Source organism: Physella acuta, unplaced genomic scaffold (genome assembly GCF_028476545.2).
Source record: "Physella acuta isolate Inbredline_101_S28 unplaced genomic scaffold, ASM2847654v3 ptg000592l, whole genome shotgun sequence".
NCBI classification, from domain to species: domain Eukaryota; kingdom Metazoa; phylum Mollusca; class Gastropoda; family Physidae; genus Physella; species Physella acuta.
This window is the reverse complement of record NW_026732111.1, coordinates 752,886-771,760: the sequence shown is the minus strand read 5'-3', so window position 1 is coordinate 771,760 and position 18,875 is coordinate 752,886. Positions and strand designations below refer to the sequence as shown.

The 18,875-nt window shown below is 32.8% G+C and overlaps 2 protein-coding genes and 2 long non-coding RNA genes across 4 annotated transcripts; all 4 read right to left on the bottom strand.

Moving 5' to 3' along the window:
• Positions 1 to 605: 605 nt before the first annotated feature.
• On the bottom strand, positions 606 to 2,133 carry LOC131947378 (uncharacterized). Its single transcript, XR_009387877.1, has 3 exons — positions 2,048 to 2,133; positions 921 to 1,019; positions 606 to 732 (listed from the first exon to the last, which is right to left on the bottom strand). It is a non-coding gene; the product is annotated as an uncharacterized LOC131947378 (long non-coding RNA).
• Positions 2,134 to 5,728: 3,595 nt separating this feature from the next.
• LOC131947426 (uncharacterized) lies at positions 5,729 to 9,916 on the bottom strand. Its single transcript, XM_059308640.1, has 6 exons — positions 9,863 to 9,916; positions 9,432 to 9,566; positions 8,808 to 9,286; positions 8,273 to 8,377; positions 7,984 to 8,038; positions 5,729 to 6,120 (listed from the first exon to the last, which is right to left on the bottom strand). Exons 1-6 carry the CDS (start codon positions 9,888 to 9,890, stop codon positions 5,729 to 5,731), a joined length of 1,194 nt encoding a protein of 397 aa, XP_059164623.1. The 5' UTR covers positions 9,891 to 9,916.
• Positions 9,917 to 10,132: 216 nt separating this feature from the next.
• LOC131947339 (uncharacterized) lies at positions 10,133 to 10,850 on the bottom strand. The gene is made up of 3 exons (XR_009387871.1): positions 10,762 to 10,850; positions 10,346 to 10,444; positions 10,133 to 10,197 (listed from the first exon to the last, which is right to left on the bottom strand). It is a non-coding gene; the product is annotated as an uncharacterized LOC131947339 (long non-coding RNA).
• Positions 10,851 to 12,947: 2,097 nt separating this feature from the next.
• Positions 12,948 to 16,422, bottom strand: LOC131947338 (uncharacterized). The gene is made up of 4 exons (XM_059308530.1): positions 15,754 to 16,422; positions 15,422 to 15,526; positions 15,113 to 15,167; positions 12,948 to 14,212 (listed from the first exon to the last, which is right to left on the bottom strand). The coding sequence occupies exons 1-4, from the start codon at positions 16,102 to 16,104 to the stop codon at positions 13,821 to 13,823; spliced, it is 903 nt and encodes a 300-aa protein (XP_059164513.1). The 5' UTR covers positions 16,105 to 16,422; the 3' UTR covers positions 12,948 to 13,820.
• Positions 16,423 to 18,875: the final 2,453 nt, after the last annotated feature.

Below are 18,875 nucleotides of genomic sequence, written 5' to 3'. Positions count from 1 at the left end.
TAAATTATGTATTTTGTTCATATAATGATTTACAATATTCACTAATGTTAGATAAAAGTGGAAAGTGGTCTGTTTTTCGGTCAGCAGTAAAATTATATCTCTTTAACATAGTATTTGTAATGTCTATAAACTAAACTGTGAAACAATTTCGTTACATTTTTCTCATTAGAAACGCTTCTCTACTGAACACAGAGACAACATTACCATAGGCAGAGGCGTAGCGAGGGGGAGGGGGTGCGGGCGGGGGGTGCGGACCGCACCGGGTGACACTATTTAGGGGGGTGACACCAAGGCATAAAACAGCAAAATATATAGAGAAAAACTTGAGGGGGGGTGCAAATCGAAAGTTTGAGGGGGGGGGGGGGTGGGGTTGCACATCGAAAATTTGAAAGTTAGTCCCCGGGGAGGATCGCTACGCCTCTGGGAGGGGGGGGGGGGGGGGTGGCGTTGCACATCGAAAATTTGAAAGTTAGTCCCCGGGGAGGATCGCTACGCCTCTGGGGGTGACAGCATTAAGTGCCGCACCAGTGACACCCGACCTCGCTACGCCACTGACCATAGGCGGCTTTGAGATTTTAAATTATAAAAACTATTAAAGTGCTGACTTAAAATATGTGACGTCACATCCAACAAGGCCGTGGCTGCTGTGTCCAGTTCTTGTGATAGCTCGATGTAGCTGACAGATGATTGGTCAGTTTTTTCTTCTAGCCACGCCTTACTTTTTGCAACAACCTGGTTAAATCAAACAACAACAATATTGTCAATTGGTCACGTGTGGCAGAGCTTTATTCCTAAACACGTGTGGTTGTTCTGTGTTTTTTAACACATGCACTTCGAAAAACGTTAAACCTACTTTATCGTGAATTAAATGATTTTTACATTTTAAGTATTACGAAGACTTTTAGTTTGTAATGACTTACATTTTTCATATTTCCCAAAACAGGTTCCAAAACTTGTATCTGTTGTTCCAAATATTTCTTGCGCTCTGTAACAAGCTTGGCCTGAATTCTTGAAGGCATCTAAATGTTAATAACACTAAATTTAAAAAAAAAATGTTAACTCTGTCATCATCAATAAGCAAAACTAAAGCAGTGTTTCTTCTGGCAGATAAGGCTTGATCACTGCCAACACTAAAAATTAAGAGCGAAGAAGAAGAAGAAGTGTTCCTTCAAGGTACCCCCCTCGAAGATAGTTTACCGCCCCCATAACGAAATATTTAACAGTGTCCGCCTCCCCTTGAAATTTTAGTTCGCTCACCTCACCCCGCCCCCCGAAAATTTCAAGTGCCACCCTTTATCTACTGGCGGTTTCATAAATTATTTTAATTTAAGGAGACTCTTTATAATTATTTATATTTTTATAATCTTCCTTGAGTCACGTATAATTTTAGTGTACCAAAAGCAATATAATAATTCTATGTTTGAGAAAAAATATTTCATTCACAACTTAATTCAGTAAATAAAGAGTTAATTATAACAATGAAATAAAATCTAATAAATAAGTTAAAAAACTACCAAGACTAAGTTTTTGTTCTTAATTATTAAACTATAACTGGCAATCCACAATTAAATGAAAACTACTTTATATGAATATTGTTATATTTCTTTTTTAGATCTGTTAACTAATGTAGATAATTATGTCAAACATATCAGAAAAATGCGATAGTTTTCCTTGGCTTCACTTATGTTATTTCCTGCTTGCTAAAATTATACACTTGGGTATTTCCGTTTTTCACTTTCATTATCTATCCAGCGTTGTGATGAACTATTTTACAATTTGTCTGTGAATTGCCTAGATATACAGTAATAAAATACGTTTTTTTTATAAAACGACCTACATACCTTTCTATTAATAAGTATATTTTAAAGAAATTGTATATTATTAAGCTTTATAATTAAGAGAATATAATTATAATAACTGAGTAAGAATTGAAGAAGTATAAGAGCTTTTTATTTTGTTTGAAATTCATTATTTTTAGGTTGTTTGGTTATATTAAAAGGAAATGCTGTTTCAAAAATATATGAAATAGATTAAAGATTAACAGTACCTTGAGTAGGGCTAGTCTTCTTGTGGGGAATCAAAGGACTGGAATTGTGTAGAGTGTAGAGTAGCTGAACTTCCTCCGTTGAATAATAGCGGGTTTTCCCGATAGCGTTGTCATTATTAGAGTTATCTCTCTTGTATTGATGCTTTACTACGTGTAGATCAGCCACAAGATAAATCAATTTCATCAAAACAACTTTCGATCTAAAGGTAAGTTAACAATTGTTTACCTCATACACGTCGTTTTAATTATTTACACAGCGACTAACGTGGGTGAAGTTCAGATGCGATATGGAGACATGATAGGTTGTATATCGAGGCGGTAAAATGAGAAATTGAAGCACAATTTATCAAATGTGGAGGCGGTAAAATGCAAGCTTAAGCTGAAAGTTAACACAGTCGTTTACGTAACATTTGTGTCGAGTAGTTGAAATACTTCACTGGGACTATTGCATCTGCAGTCATATGTTATCAGAGGCGTAGCTACCAAAGCCGGCCCCGGGTCGAACTATCAACTTTGTGCCCCCTCAAATATTTAATTTATATTATTATTGACTTTAGTGAAAAATCATCTCTCCCCCCCCCCCCCCCCCCGAGCTCTAGTGGAAAAGGTTGGTGGCACTTTTTAGCAGTCAATACTTTTTTTGTGTCACACTATTAAATACTTTTGCTATCAATGATTTCTACAATATTATCAGTCGAAAATTTAGTGGTGCCACTTTATAAAACACATACTGATGTAACTTTAAAATGAACATTTATTTAGCCTATCACTTACATGCAGATGTCTGAGTACAACCCCACCCATGAATCTTTGAATATTTTGTTGGAACAGTTAGAGAAGATGCATGTTCATGTACAAATTAATTTAAGTCATTGTGTCACACAGGTAAATCAAATTTATATATATATATATATATATATATATATATATATATATATATATATATATATATATATATTATATGTATACATATAAATACATACATATATATATATATATAATGCTTTTTCAATACTATATTCTATATCGAACTCATTTGAATTATAAATCTGTATTTTAAATAAATATTGTTATGGCTTTTGCCTTTGCTCACGACGAACATTTATTTTAACTGAATTAAAAACGAAAATTATTTATCTACTAATCTATGTGCTCTAATTAATTAGATCAAACTAAACACCAGGAACTGGATAGATAAAACGTCTGACACTGATATGACATTTAAAGATGTAGTTCCCATGGTAGCATCCGCGAATGCTACATTGATAGAACATGTAGATATTCTAGCTGGTAAAGTGAACGTTTCTATCTTGCTTTTAGAATTGGCAGCTACATATATAGGTTCAACATTTGGATGTTTTTTTTTGTTTACTGTCAGTTTTTAAATATTAATTATGTAACATATAACGAAAACTTTAGTCATGGCATTTAGTTATTTTTTGAGTGAATAGATTTTACTTATTATAGAGCATACGAAAAACAAGTGATGTTTATTTTTTTTAACAAAGACATTAGTTAATATATTTTAGATTGATAAAGTATGTAGTAAAAATCAAAACATATTTTATTTTACAATCGCTTTCTAAATGAAATAATATATTCTTACCAATGAAAGACTTTTTTATAAGTTTCAAATAACTCATCTTTAGACCAATCATTTTTTAGAGAATACAACATGCAGTCTACTTAGACAGTTGGACAACACAAGACACCTGGTGTAACAGACACCGAGGAAGCTCAAACTGGTGAAAAAGGTTTTTAAACTAAAGAACAAATATTAGCTTAATAGGTATTGAAACTATTGTCGCCTAAATAGTTATTAACTGTTTAAATTTAAAAGAGTTGTTATAATACACTAGTTTAATAATTATTTTGTTGTTGCTAGTCTGAGGAAGCATCTCTCATTTTGTTTCTGTAATGTGTTTAAACAATGTATACTATATCTACAAACTAGAATAAATCTTATTCAACTCCGATTTTTCAAATCGAGTGAAAATTCTCGAGAAAGCTACAGTTTTTCTAGAAAGAACGAAACAAAAGACTGAAGATGACGTGTCAAAACTGAAACAATGGAGAGAACACATGTTAACAGAGCGACAGCACAACAAGAATTGAACAATTAAGTAAAATGCAGAAACAAAACACTAGAGAAACTGTCTCTAGATAAAAAAGAATATAAAAACAACCTACACAAACGAAATAAATTAATGCAAGTTCACACAGATATTTAATAAAATGATGGCCGACGTAACAACCAGCATTACTAAATTACAATTAAAGGTAAGTCAAAATAAAATTACATTTTCGAAATGCTTGTGTACACTTCAACTCATCTGTAATTACAAGTTTAAATCTGAACACAAATCTAATCAGCATAAGTAGATAAAGTCTAAAAGGCTTAGTGTTTCCATAATGAAACTAAAATTTCTTTCAACATTTGTTTTAAGGCTATTTGGTGTCACCCCGTAAGGTTCGCACCCCCGCCTCACGACGCCTCTGCACACACATACAGGTAGATTAAACCACAATTTTTAGAGAATGTCAACTGTTTCCAGGCATCTCATCCACCTCTCCCACCTCCTCTCCGAACGAAACGAATTTATATAAAAAAATATATGCTTTTAACAGTGTCCGCTCCACCGGAAATTTTAGTTTCCTCTCCCCCCACCCTCTGTTATAATACAGAGGGATTTTAGTTGTTTGCTCATTGTAACTTGACATACTTGGACTTTTTATTTGTAAAATATCTGTATTTTGTAAGGTTAATCTTGAAATTATATTTAGGTAATAAGTGTAATGATATCATGAGCGTGACAAAGTGTAGATGTCTATTACTTGTTTGTTTACCGAAGGAGATAACATTCATTAATAAAACATAAGGCAAAAGATCCTGCATACTGAAATATAAATTAAAACCATATGTGTAACAAGTCATTTAGTAAACCGAAACTCTTAATTTAATACTGCACACTCATATGCATACGAAAATATACACGAATTAATACAAATATTTGAAAATGTGGCTTTACAGTTGTTTTGTTATAAGATTAATCCCTTGGGCAAATTTTAAAAATGGTTACAACCTCGTGTTATATGTGAAAAGCCTGCTTTTTGTGCTGGGTGTAGTATCTATACGTAATGTTTATATTAAGCATGTAGGACAGTATCAGGATGTATTTACGATGCGTCATGAGAAAATGTCAACAATCGACAGAATGTGGTTACTTGAGAAATCAAAATGAACGTTACACGCAAGAAAACTCTAACAATGTTCTTATGAAAATGTTTAGTTATATTTATTTTAAACAAGATTGAAGATACATGCATTAATCAAAACAAACGTTCTCTAAATACACATATTATCGTTTAATTTCAAATTGCATATTTTATCTCTGTCTAAGATAGTGTAGGCTTGTAATTAGTCAATGAAATTTACCAGCTTTTATATTTAAAGAGTTTACTAACTTGCACATTTAAAGCAGCATTTTGACAATGTATATATTTTTATTTATGGACTAACAATCTTGGGTAAAGTGTATAGTACCGCTTTATCCGTATCTCCGGCACAGAGATTTAAGACTCGAACCGATGAAATAGTACTATGGTTCACATAATTAATATGTTTGTTACAAATTTTATTGGTTAGGGAATTTTTCATCCACCATGTTTTGTGTTGTATTTCTATAAACTAACGATAGTAAAAGTACTTAGCCAAGATAACTTTGCGCCTTGATCTGCGTCAGACACTTGAAAGTAAAGTTCTTGACCTTTCTTCATGTCAACAACCGCTGACCCAGCAGCGCTAGTGTCGGCACATTTCACTTCTATAGCCGTCCACCACACGTCTCCAGTCGACACAGCAACTCTAATCAGTTTATCTTCAAATTCATGTAGAGTGACACAGACAAGATATAAACCATCATGTGGTGATACACATTTTCCTGTTGTTTGATTAAAATGTTGACCGTTAAATTCACGTACTTCATGAAATGTTGAAATAATTGATTCTTCACTGACAGGTGTCTCATAAGGAAGCCGTACATGACAAGCATATCTGTTACATACACGTGACACTGTTGATTGGAAAACATATGTAGGGTATACATGTTAAATTTCAAGAATACTCTATTTGATCCCTAATATTTGTGAGTTGCCAAAATAGTATCATTGAGAATAACTCTAAGTATAAACATATTATGTGTGTTTTGTATGTAGTTCAGAAAATCACCACCTCAACTTCAAATTTAACCGGAAACGAAAAATGTCATTAAAAAAAACGGATTTTTATCCAGAATCGGCATTTTATCCAAATTGAAGCTTGATCTACATGTAGTTACCGTACATTGATACTAATTATAGTCGTAAACATACCTTTAAACATTGCACCTAAGATCAAACCTGAGAAAAGTAGCATTTAGAGTTAATTTCAGGCAACTCTGAGGGGCAGGCCCCCTCCCCACTCCACCACCCAACACGAAGCAAGTCCCCTTCCACGAAATACAACGTATAAAGAAAAGATTTACTTTTACCAGGGTCCGACCCCTCCAACAAAATTTAGTACGAGGGAGGCCGACTCTGGTTAAAGTAGGTCTATATATTTTCTATATTAATTATATTTCGTTTGGGGGGGGGGGGCGATTTGACGTTCTACCGAGGAGAGGGGGGAAGAGGAGGGACTTCGCCCCTACACGAAGAGATGCATTAAAGAAATTCTGTACGCAAAACGCTTTTAAGATTAGACACGTAAATTATACGTTAATGTCAGGTTTTTACTTTCTCGTATATACGAAGTATAGAGAAAGTATTGTAATCGTGCAAAAAAAATTTCGAGATTTTTACAAATCTCGACGTTTTACATCTCACTGATACGGAAAAACATAATTTTGCAATCTTGTCCGTATGTCTGTGTGTCTGTGTGTGTGTGCGTCTGTATGTCTGTGTGTAAACACGATTACTTTGAGTACCGTGACAGCTAAGTTGATGAAATTTCATATATAAGTAGTTTATCAAAATCGTAGATCCGTATCAACTTTTGAGCGATTTCCGATAAAAAGGAAGTGGTACTTTTTCCACTTTGAATTTTTCAAAAGCCTATAACTTGAGTACTTTTTCAGATAGATAAATGAAATTTCACGAGCTACGAGTGTAGAAGGTGACGTAATAGGTCACAAAAAGTACAACAAATGTTATATGCGTTTTGTTATAATTATACAGTCTGTATGTATCCACATTATAGTTGAATTAAATAAGGTTAATCTATCGCACCAAGAGTTGCTAGAACTAAATAATCTGATGTACTTATGAAACTCTAATAAAACCGTTAACAAGATTAGCACCATACATGTTTAATATTGCTTATCTCACGTTGATTTAAGTACACATAGTAGAAACATAAAGTAATGATGTCGACTCCCGACATACCAGGGGGTGCAATGCACAATGTGTCTAGAGTCTGGCTATAAGGGTAAGTGAAATGGTCCATTTTATATCTAGCTATGGTCTGTCTGGCTAACGAACATCATGTTATGAACTGTCTGGCTAACGAACATCACGTTATGGTCTGTCTGGCTAACGAACATCACGTTATGAACTGTCTGGCTAACGAACATCACGTTATGGTCTGTCTATCTAACAAACATCATGTTATGGTCTGTCTGGCTAACGAACATCATGTTATGGTCTGTCTATCTAACGAACAATATGTTATGGTCTGTCTTGCTTACGAACAACACGCAGGGGGGGGGGGGGGGAGGATGCAGAGATATTTAGCAGAGGTAAGCTAAAGTAACAAACTGATTTCAGATCGGTTAGCATCGATTATTCTATGTCAAAGTATCAGTTATGTTACATTTTCACCAGAAGTAAAGTATATTTACCGTTAAATCATCATTGGTTTAAGATAATTATTTATTATTATTTTTTTTAAGCGCACTTACCGATGAGCTGAAATTCTTTGGAAAACTTTGAAGAAGCATTTTCAAAATTGTCAATCTAAATTAAATACAATTTAAATAACATAATGAAATAATCACACAATTACGTAAAACATACCATAGATCAACTGAATTTATTTGGAAGTGGGAACTTTTTATAATACAAAAAAAATATAAATGTATTAAAGAAAACAGATGGTATTAACTGGACTAACAACAGAGTGTTAGTAAATAATGCACTGCTTTATTTATGTTGCAATTAATTTTTTAAATAAACTTATTAGAAACAAACCTTATTTATTCTTCCTTCTCTATTTTCCAAGTTCTGGTTAAAGATTTGAATCAGTTTGTCAATGGGCATCAATCGTTGTTGTAGGACTTTGTACATCACATTGTGCTAAAAGGATTATTACAAATTTGACTATTTCTACTGTATATTAAAATTTCAGACATAAAAGTGTGCTTTAACATTAGTTTTAAAATAAGAAGTATTACAACTGACCTTTAATTAAATGTTACAATTTGGTTATAATACTTGCAGTTGATAGCGGTATAGAGCTGGACTGCTTACCCGTAAGTTTCGAGTTCGAATCCGGGTTCAAGTCAGTAGACCGTCCTTGAGTCCACCCAACTCTAATAGGTACCTAACTCACGTTAGGGAAAGTAAAGGCGGCTGGGCATAGTGCTGACCACACTATCTCTTCATATGCCAAGGTCACTTGCCCCATGAACCGTCTGGTTTGAAAGGGAACCTTCACATGGAGTTGATAAACTGGCAAGTAGGTGTACAATTGTGGACCTAATTAAGTATCAATTTAAATGTTTACCTTTGATTGCAACTTTTCAAGTTTGGTTGATGTATTGACCATCATTTTATTGTTATCTTCTTGTAAAGAGGAAATCATTTCAGAATGTCTTTTAATTTCATCAGTTATACTGTCTGTTTTATCTATGTAAAATTGTATTTCTTTATTTATTTTGAGAAAGTTCTTTTCATATTCTTTCATATCTAGAGACAGTTTCTCTAGTGTTTTGTTGGACTTGGATTCGTTTTCTTTTAAACTTTCAAATTCTTTGTTCAGCTCCTTTACTTTGTTATCTTGTTCACTCATTTGCTTTCTGATGTTTTTAAAGTTCTGTTTTTGTTTTTTAGTCAGTTGTTCAATTTTTACCCCCATGTCACTCTGTTCTGTTACGAAGTTGTCTCTCCATTGTTTTATTTCTGTTATGTCATTTGTAGATTTGATATTGGTGACTTGTATGGAATATATGGTTGTCTCTATCTGCTCAAGTCGACATAATATATCTAAGGCAATACAATGTTAAGTCAATCGGAGAAGTAATACTGTTTGGAAATCAGATTCAACATTTCTTTTAAGAAAATAAATTAAAATATTTCACTGTTCCATTATTGGTTTAATGATTACTTTAAAAAACGTATTTGGGTATACCTGATGATTGATGAAGTTCTTTAAGATTATGATCTGTTGATTCACCACTGCCATGGTCTTCTGTTGCTGTAGGTTGTGGTGTAGACTGATATGAAAATGACCTTCCTTCAGTATCTACAGTGTTTTTATTTTCGTCTTAAAAACATAAATCAACAATAATCTCTAAAATTTTAATCAAATATGTTTTTTTTCTAAAGTATGAATACTTTTTAACTTTTTTTTTCAATATAATTTTAAGCTACATTTACTACAATGTCAAGGGTATTTGATAAAATGAAATTTATTAATATTAAATAATATTGACACACTCAATAATTTTCGAAGCTTTCCTGTTATTATTTTATTTTTATTTTCTATTCAGTTATTGATAATTAATTGATACACCAGAGTATTAAACAAAATATCAGACACTTGTATTTTAAAATATTTACCTAAAATATGTTCCGCTACATCCAACATGGCTGTGGTCGCTGATTCAAGTTCTTGACATACAGTGTTTCTTCCAGACTTTTTTCTCCGGGGGGGCATTTGAAATCTTCGGGGGGGCGGTAAACTTTCTTCGGGGGGGCGGACACTGTTAAAAGTATATATTTTCTATATAAATTATATAAATTTCATTTCGTTCGGGGGGGCGGTAAAAAATTTTCGGGGGGGCTTCGCCCCCCCGAAGAGATGCCTGGAAGAAACTCTGTTGACATAGATCACAGTATGTCACAGATTTGTTGTCACTTTTATCTTCTAACCAAGTCTTGCTGTTTTGTACAGCCTTATGACATTAAACATTAACATCTAGCGTTAAAAATGTGTGTTAGTATGTTGTATTAGAACATTGTTTTCTTTAATGTTTGTAGGTTTTAAATAACATACTTTATGTTTAACAACAACAAAATAGACAAATAACACTTGCCACTTACAACTTGTAAAGCTTCAACCACAGGTTTAATGACGTGTATATTTTCTTTTAAATAGTTCATGTGTTCTGTAACATATTTGACTTGAATTCTAGGACGCATCTGAATAAAATAGAATAAGTTAGATCGTAAAAACTAGAACGTAAATTAAGACTTTTAGTTACGTTTTTTAATAAAAAGAATGTCTTTTTCACTGCGTCGTAACCACATAATTCTTATACACTATCCTTAAAAAGTTTCAGACTTGCATTATTTAAACATTATTTATAAACAATTATTTCATAGATTTTAATTGCCAGTAACTCACATTTGTAGTCTTTGTGATTTGACAGTTGTCTAGCTTTGTAAACATTAAGTTTGTGGAAATTTTGATGTCGTGTAAAACTCGGATTTAAAATTATTTTAAAATTTAAACTCACTTTTGACTGAAGAATAAAACAAAGTTTTTAGTTGGTTTGCTCTTGTTGCAGACAAACTAGTTCCAGTAGTAAGAAATGTCGCTCCGCTTCAATGAACAAAGAGTCAAGTAAATAACACAAATTACCCTTACCATTTAGTGATATCTCTAGTTATTTGTACTTTGTACTGTATCGTTCTTTGGCTTATTATCCTGCTTTTTATCTTCTCAATAAACATATAAAACCTGTTAATCGTGTTATCATCCATATTACACACGATGTGATTTTATCAGTTATAACGACTGTGTGATGGTGTAAGTTCGTGCCCTGCTGATCGTGTATGTGTATTTACCTGTACCCTAGTTTTGGTAGTACATCATACACTCACTCGCTTGTATAAACAATAAAAATTCGGCAGCGCATAGTAAATAATTTAATTTAGGTTAAGTGAACAGACACGCGATAAAAGATCAGAGGTGTCGTAAGATGTTGGTGAGAGGAGTGAGTCACGGGTCGCATCATGTTCAAACTTTTAGGAGTGGGGTGGGCGTATGATCACACCCCAATAAATAATTCCCCTGGAAACCATACTTTTTCAACTTCAATTTATAACTGTTAGTTTACATTGCTTAAGCACATGTTCACTATGGGTAGGGGAGTGTTGAGAGAGAACAACTTTTAGAGCAACCAATTCCTCTTCTATGTGGATTAATATAATGTGTACACAAAGTGACGTCATTTGAAATCAGAGAATAGAGTGAGGATACACACCAAAAACATCTTTCACGGTACAAAAATTGTATATTTTAACTGATAAGAGTTAAGCATGTAATCCACCTAAGCCGAATTTGACGAAACCAGATTGGACAATCGTAAATCAAATATTTACTCGATGGTTGGATGTGACTGCCAAGTAACGTTTAGATAATATCAAGAATGGTTGAATACAACAGTCTCCACGTGTAAAAGTATACGTGTGTGTGTGCGTGTGCGTGTGTGTGTGTTTAGAGTGTGTAGGGGAAGAGACACTAGCAAAAGAATTAAAATATAATTGTAAATTTGATTGTGTTAGGTGACTTAGTCATTTCGCGTTACATTAGTTTCCGTATTGATTTGTTATGCATAATATGTGATATGATTAAACAAACTATCACAACTTACGTTAGTTAACCTAACGTTTAACTCACAGACTTACACATTTAAACAAACTATTACAACAGACCGCACTAAATAGTCAGTAGAACAATGTATCGACCTACACTTGATTTATAACTTAAAGGCGTCTGTTGACAGGAATTGCCTACTTAAAATGTTACATGGGTGTCTTTATTGTTACAGTTTTGAAAAACAATTATCTGCTAACGTACACTAGTCTCTCCCCTACCCACACTGTGAGCACGCAACGTTAAACAGGCCACACAAAATACACACTGATTAAAAAAATAGAAACGTTCACCTTACATCAGTCAACTTCATCTTGATAAAAACACAACATAAACTGTTGGGTCAATTCTTTCTACATTCTATAGTATTCGGACGCCACGGAATCCATTTTAATCAAAACACAGAAAAACATGCGGCATCAGATGATGGATTATATCTGGTTACTGTCACGTTACAGGAGGCGGGAGATGAGCAAATCCGAGTTGGTGTGTTTAATGGAGATAACGCCTTGCAGAAACAAGATTTTGTAAAATCTGCAACATATTTTCTGTGGCAAATCTGCAATTTGTGTTAACAAAGAAAGAAGACAAACTCTACTTAAAGCTTCTCAAGCAGAAGTGGGGGCCACGCTACATTCACCTAGTGGCTTACCTTTTATATGATTGTAAAACTGTCTTCTTAAGTAAGCAAAAACTAAATTGTATTAGACAGCCTCCGTGTTTTGTATGGTAGTGTTGTCGATTGTTCTGATCTTAGTATTTAATCGCATTATTTACATGTAAAACAGTATCAGATATCTTTAAGCAACACTTCACTCAGCAAAACACGATAACCATCAGAGCCATACTTCCCCCCTGTAATCACATTTTCCTTTCCCAACCCCTCATCATCAAAAATTTGCAAATGGTGGTGTATTTTACTAATAATCACATTTTGTTATTTACAATAATTAACCCCCCCCCTCTTCTTTTTTCAACTAGGACATTTTGCTCTTCACTTCCAAGCTGAAAAATATGTTTAAAAATAAATTCCTAACCGTAAATTTGTGTTGTCTGTCTATCATTGTTTTAAGCCATGTAATGGAAACAAGCGAAACAATAAGGCGGACAAGCAACAAGCTAACGTAATCTCCTTTTATTTTATCTTTTGTAACATAATATGCAACTCTGTATATTTGGCAGAAGCATATGCTTACAATGTTCTTTTTATTCAAGGTTTTGAAAATATTTTGTAAGACTTTCTATAAACAGTCGTATATCTTGTGTCGTGTCTGATTTCCAAACTATTAATAAAAACCCAGTTTCACTTTATTACAGATGCATTTTCCCCAAAGAGACACAAGCCAGTAAATCTGAAACCTATTAGGATGTAATGTTTGCCTCCTCCTATTTTATTTATTCATTCACTAATAATAATTTTTCGCTACATCCCCTCTTATTTTTCAGATACTTTCTCGTTTCCTAACATTTTGAACCATTGCATGCATGTTTGTGTTGAATTTTGAAAAAAAATATAAATAAAGGAAAAAAGTAACAACAAAAAGAGTAGTAACTTTTAACTGTATATGAGCAGAGTGAATGATACTTTTAATAAATCACTGTACATTATATTTCATGTTTGGTTTCTGTTTCGGGTGAACGATTCTTGTTGATACAAAGATAAAACGTAACTTAAGTTATCCGCATTAAACCAGAGTTATCATATTGTGTTCAAAGTTAAATAGGTAAGTAGAGAGTAGCCTAATAAAACGCATACATGCTGATCGTGTTGTATTGGTTAGAATTGTGTAAGGTAAACATAGAGTTGACATGAATTCTAAACACATACAAGTTTAATAACGTTGGCTTACACATTTAGTTTTTTTACATTAGTTTTTTTAACATAACTTTCCAATCACCATGTTTGATGATGTGCATCTATAATCTAACGATAGTAAAACTACTGAAGCCTGATAACATTGCGCCTTGATCTGCTCTATACGTAGTAAAGAAAAGTTCTTGACCTTTCTTCAAGTAAACAACCACTGACCCAGCAGCGCTAGTGTCGGCACATTTCACTTCTATAAACTCACACCACCCGCCTCCAGACATCACAGTAACTACAATCCGTTTATCTTCCCATTCATGTAGAGTAACACAGACAAGATATAAACCAGCATGTGGTGATACAAATTTTCCTGTTCTTTGATTAAAATGTTGACCGTTATATTCAAGTACTTCTTTAAATGTTGAAATAATTGATCCACCTCTGACACGTGTGGGTTGAGCGAGTTGTACATAACAAGCATATCTGTTACATACACGTGACTCTGTTGATTAGAAAACATATGTATGAGATACATATGTAATTCTACGAATACATGCTATGAAGATGTAACACGTGCAATTAAGAGTGCATGACTTACGACATGTAAGTACACAATAAAAATAGAAGACAAACTATCTCTCTACAAATATAGACTTGAGGATTATTTTTTACACAGTCCTCTATAACAGCACTTATTGAAACGATTAGTTTAGTACCACGTCGATTGTTTTAGTGTTAGTTTATCGTTTCCTGCGTTTTGAAACTATTAGTTTAGTACCGTCCTCAAAATATATGACATCCGTTGTTTTTTCATTATATATGCAAACGATTAGTATTAAATGCCGTAATACATCTGAAGATTGTTAAATTATATATGGCAAGTCTATTACCAGAAAAACGACAAGTACCATTAGAATGATAATCTTGACATGAAGACAATCAGAACAAAATATTTTCAAGTTATATTGAAGATTTAATTATTGCTTCTAGAACATACTGTTTTATTAGCATCACCCTAAAGGGCTAAAGTTTTTGTTTACATTATAAAATAAATTCAGCTACATACAATTTTTACTTCGACAGATTTACCTGGTTTTATAATGCATCAGGTGAAAACAAATGTATGGCAAAATACACGGGTCTAGTGGCTGGTACCATGGGTGAGTGAAATGCTGGAATCGTTTTTTATATTATGCTGTGTTTGGCTAACGAACATCGCTCAAACTTATACATGGTATTATGTTTGATATTAAAGAGGCTAGTAAGCTAAAGTAGGAAAGTGTGGAGTTTGCGTCGATATTCTACAATACAGTTTTATATTTACATCTAGATAGAGATAATATAGATTGACCAATTATCTTTTATCATGATGTAAGATTATTATTTTCCAAAACAAACTTACCGATTACATTGAAATCCATAGTCAACTTTGACATAACATTTTCCATAGTTTCCAGCTGAATAAAAATAAAGTGTAAATTAAAAGAATAAAATTATCACATAACAGCGTAAATGATACAATAGGTCCACTTACTTCACAATAGCAAAGTGTAATTAGATAAACTGATTTTTATTGCACTATCTTGTTTTTTTTTTAAACTAACATTAGATATCACTTAATTACCAATTTTCATTCAATGGTCTAAAAATAACTAGATAATTAATGCGCAATGCTACAGACTATACAGTAATTATATATTTACAAATATACCTTCTTTGATCTTTCTTCTCTAGTTTCTAAGTTCTGGTTAAATATTTGAAACAATCTGTCAATGGGCATCAATTTTTGCTGTAGAAGTTGGTACATCAGGTTGTGCTAAATGGCCGATAATTTTAATGGATTACTACAAGTTTGACTATTTCTTTTGAAGATTAAATTGCAGCAATAGAAACTGCTTTAAGTATAGTTTTAGAATCAATGGTCTTACTGTTGAAAAAATTAATAAAATGACTTAATTTAATGTACAACTTCTTTATAAAATGAGTAGTATATACACTTGTCAGCAAATGTATACCCAATTAATTAGCAATCTTAATGTTTACCTTGAATTGTAACTTCTCAAATTTGGTTGATACATTTGCCCTGGTTTTATTATAATCCTCTTGTAAAGAAACAATTAAATCAGAATAGCTTTTTATTTCTTGTGTTATACTTTCTGTTTTATCTGTGTGAAATTGCATATTTTTTGTTATTTCGAGTAAGTTGTTTTCATATTCTTTCATACCTAAAGACAGTTTCTCTAGTGTTTTGTTTGAACTGGTTTCTTTTTCTTTTAAACTTTCATTTTCTTTGTTCAGAGCCTTTACTATGTTATCTTGTTCATTCATTTGTTTTCTAAAGTTTTTAAAATTCTGCTTTTGTTTTTTAGTCAGTTGTTCAATGTTCACCCCCATGTCATTCTGTTCTGTTACAAAGTTGTCTCTCCATTGTTTTATTTCTGATATGTCATCTGTAGACTTGTCATTGGCGTCTTGTAGAGAAGATATGGCTGTCTCTATCTGCTCAAGTCGACTGACGTCTTGTAGAGAAGATATGGCTGTCTCTATCTGCTCAAGTCGACTGACGTCTTGTAGAGAAGATATAGCTGTCTCTATCTGCTCAAGTCGACTGACGTCTTGTAGAGAATATATGACTGTCTCTATCTGCTCAAGTCGACTTAATATTTCTATGGCATTATAAAATTTAGTCAATCGCAATAGTAATAAAGTTTAAAAATTATTATAATATGCTACTTTTCCTTTAAGAAAATATATTTGAATCATTCACCTTGAAAATATTTGTTTAAACTTAATTTTTTTTGTAAAAATATGTTTGTATAGATACCTGATGGTTTATAAGTTTCGTTAATGATTTGATCTGTTGACTGACTACTGCCACATTTTTCTGTTACTTTTGTTTGTGAGGTAGACTGAGATGAAATCATCTTCAACAATGTCTTTATTTTCCTCTTCAAATTTTCAGTGAAAAGTAATTATTTTAAATATGTATAATAATAATCCCGGTGTAGTTTTATTCAATATTGGAAATTTCATAATTTTTTTGGGTTATTTTTTGTATTCAAAATACTTCCTTTAGAAATTATAAAATATAAATGGTATTTGATTAATTGAAATATATCAATTTTAAATAAGTAAAAAATCCATAATTGACCAGATTTTACCGTCATTATTTACATTACATTATTGACATTTACCTGACAGATTTTACAGTCATTATTTACATTACATTATTGATATTTAACTGATACTCCAGAATATCAATTAAAGTAAAACACAATGGTGTTTTAAAATATTTACCTAAGATATGAGCCGCTACATCCAACATGGTCAAGGTAGCTGATTCAAGTTCTTGGCATAGATCACAGTATGTCAAAGATTTGTTGTCACTTTTATCTTCCAACCAAGTCTTACTTTTTTTTCTACAGCCTGACGACATAAAGCATTATGTCTTAGAGTTAAAATGTGTGTGTGTCAGTATGTTATTTGAGAACATTGTGTGTTTTTTTTTGTTTGTGGTTTTTAAATACTATACTCCATCTTTATCTACAACAAGCTTAATATAAAACGCACAAATTCAATGATGCATTCAGGGAGAGACAATAACCACTTACAGCTTGCAAAGCTTCAACCACAGGTTTAATGACGTGTATCTTTTCTTCTAAATAGTTCATGTGCTCTGTAACATATTTGACTTGCACTCTAAGACGCATCTGAATTAACAGAAATAGAATTCACATACTAGAACGAATTTATAATGACGTTTTAAAATAACAAATATTTTCCTCACATCGAATAATCAAACAATTCTTATAGTCTATATACATGGACTTGATTTATTTAAACATTACTTAACACGAATGAATTTCAGAGCATTTAAAGGGCATTAACTCATGTTTGCAGTCTTGTGATTGGTCAATTGTCTAACATGTTAGGCTTGTAAAATGAAGTTGATGGAAATTACGCTTTTGTGTAAAGCATGGATTTTACATTAACGTTACTATTTTAAAATATAAACTCACTTTTGACAGAAGAATCAAATAAAGTTTCAGCTGTTTTTGCAATTATCTTAGACACTTTAAATGTATACTCACATTTGACAGAAAAATAAAACAAAGTTTCATTTGTTTTTGCCTTTAGCTTAGACAATTTAAATGTACGAGCCGGCCCGCGGCATAACATACGCCGTTATTTAGTTGTTGCTTTTTCTACTTTTCAGTAATTTATAATTTGTGAATTCGACAGTACCAATGCTGACACTGAAAATATTTCTTTAAAACATTATAAGTAGCTCGTTAAGGACCATAACCCTCCCCCTCCTTCCTCCCCCCCCCCCCCAACGTTTAAAATCGTTTTAAACAAAATTATCTGCCCCTAATAGCCGTCACTAAACCCGACTCCACGAAGGTAAATATAGCGTGAACCACAGCTCACTAAGACCATGTAGGGGTGGGGATGGTAGGGAGCACGTTTACAGCTTGTTTTCTAGAGTCTCCCAGAAGAGAATTATATATATAGATACTCACATTTGACAGAAGAATAAAACAAAGTTTCATTTGTTTTTGCCTTTATCTTAGACACTTTAAATGTATACTCACATTGGACAGAATAATAAAACACTGTTTTCAGTTGTTTAGCCTTTGTTTTAGACAATCTAGTTCCAGTAGTAACAAACTGTTGCTCTGCTTCAATAAACAATGTATCACGTCAATAACACAAGTTACCTTTTTCATGTAGTGATGTCTGAGTTGTATGTGTACTTTGTATTGACCCGTTCTTTGGCTTAATTTCCTGTCATTTATCTTTTCAATGAACATATAAAACATTTTACTAGCGTTATCATTAATTTTATACACGCTATGACTTTATCAGCTATATCTACTGTGTGAAAGTGAGATAAAAACACGGCGAGTATGTGCCAGCTGATCGTGTATGTGTAGGTGCCTGTACCCTATTATAGGTATCTAGACCAATATCAGGATATCTTCAACAGATTGTGTGGGTCACAACGTGTCGTGTAATGTTGACAACAGTTTTGGTTATCCATAGAATATGATAACATGAGGAAATTGTCTTCGTGAATTCAACCTATTTATATTGATTATTATTACAAAGTAGGTGCTATGCGCTCTATTTCACGCTAAAACTGCATGCAGCCTTCTTTTATT

Coding starts and splice junctions, on each gene's coding strand:
- LOC131947426 (XM_059308640.1), bottom strand. CDS start 9,890: ATGTTGGATGTAGCGGAACATATTTTAG. Junction 9,567..9,862: donor TGTAGCGGAACATATTTTAG/GTAAATATTTTA, acceptor TATGTTTTTAAG/ACGAAAATAAAAACACTGTA. Junction 9,287..9,431: donor AGAACTTCATCAATCATCAG/GTATACCCAAAT, acceptor GTATTGCCTTAG/ATATATTATGTCGACTTGAG.
- LOC131947338 (XM_059308530.1), bottom strand. CDS start 16,104: ATGGGGGTGAACATTGAACAACTGACTAAAAAACAAAAGCAGAATTTT. Junction 15,527..15,753: donor TTGAGAAGTTACAATTCAAG/GTAAACATTAAG, acceptor TCGGCCATTTAG/CACAACCTGATGTACCAACT. Junction 14,213..15,112: donor TATGGATTTCAATGTAATCG/GTAAGTTTGTTT, acceptor TCTAATCAACAG/AGTCACGTGTATGTAACAGA.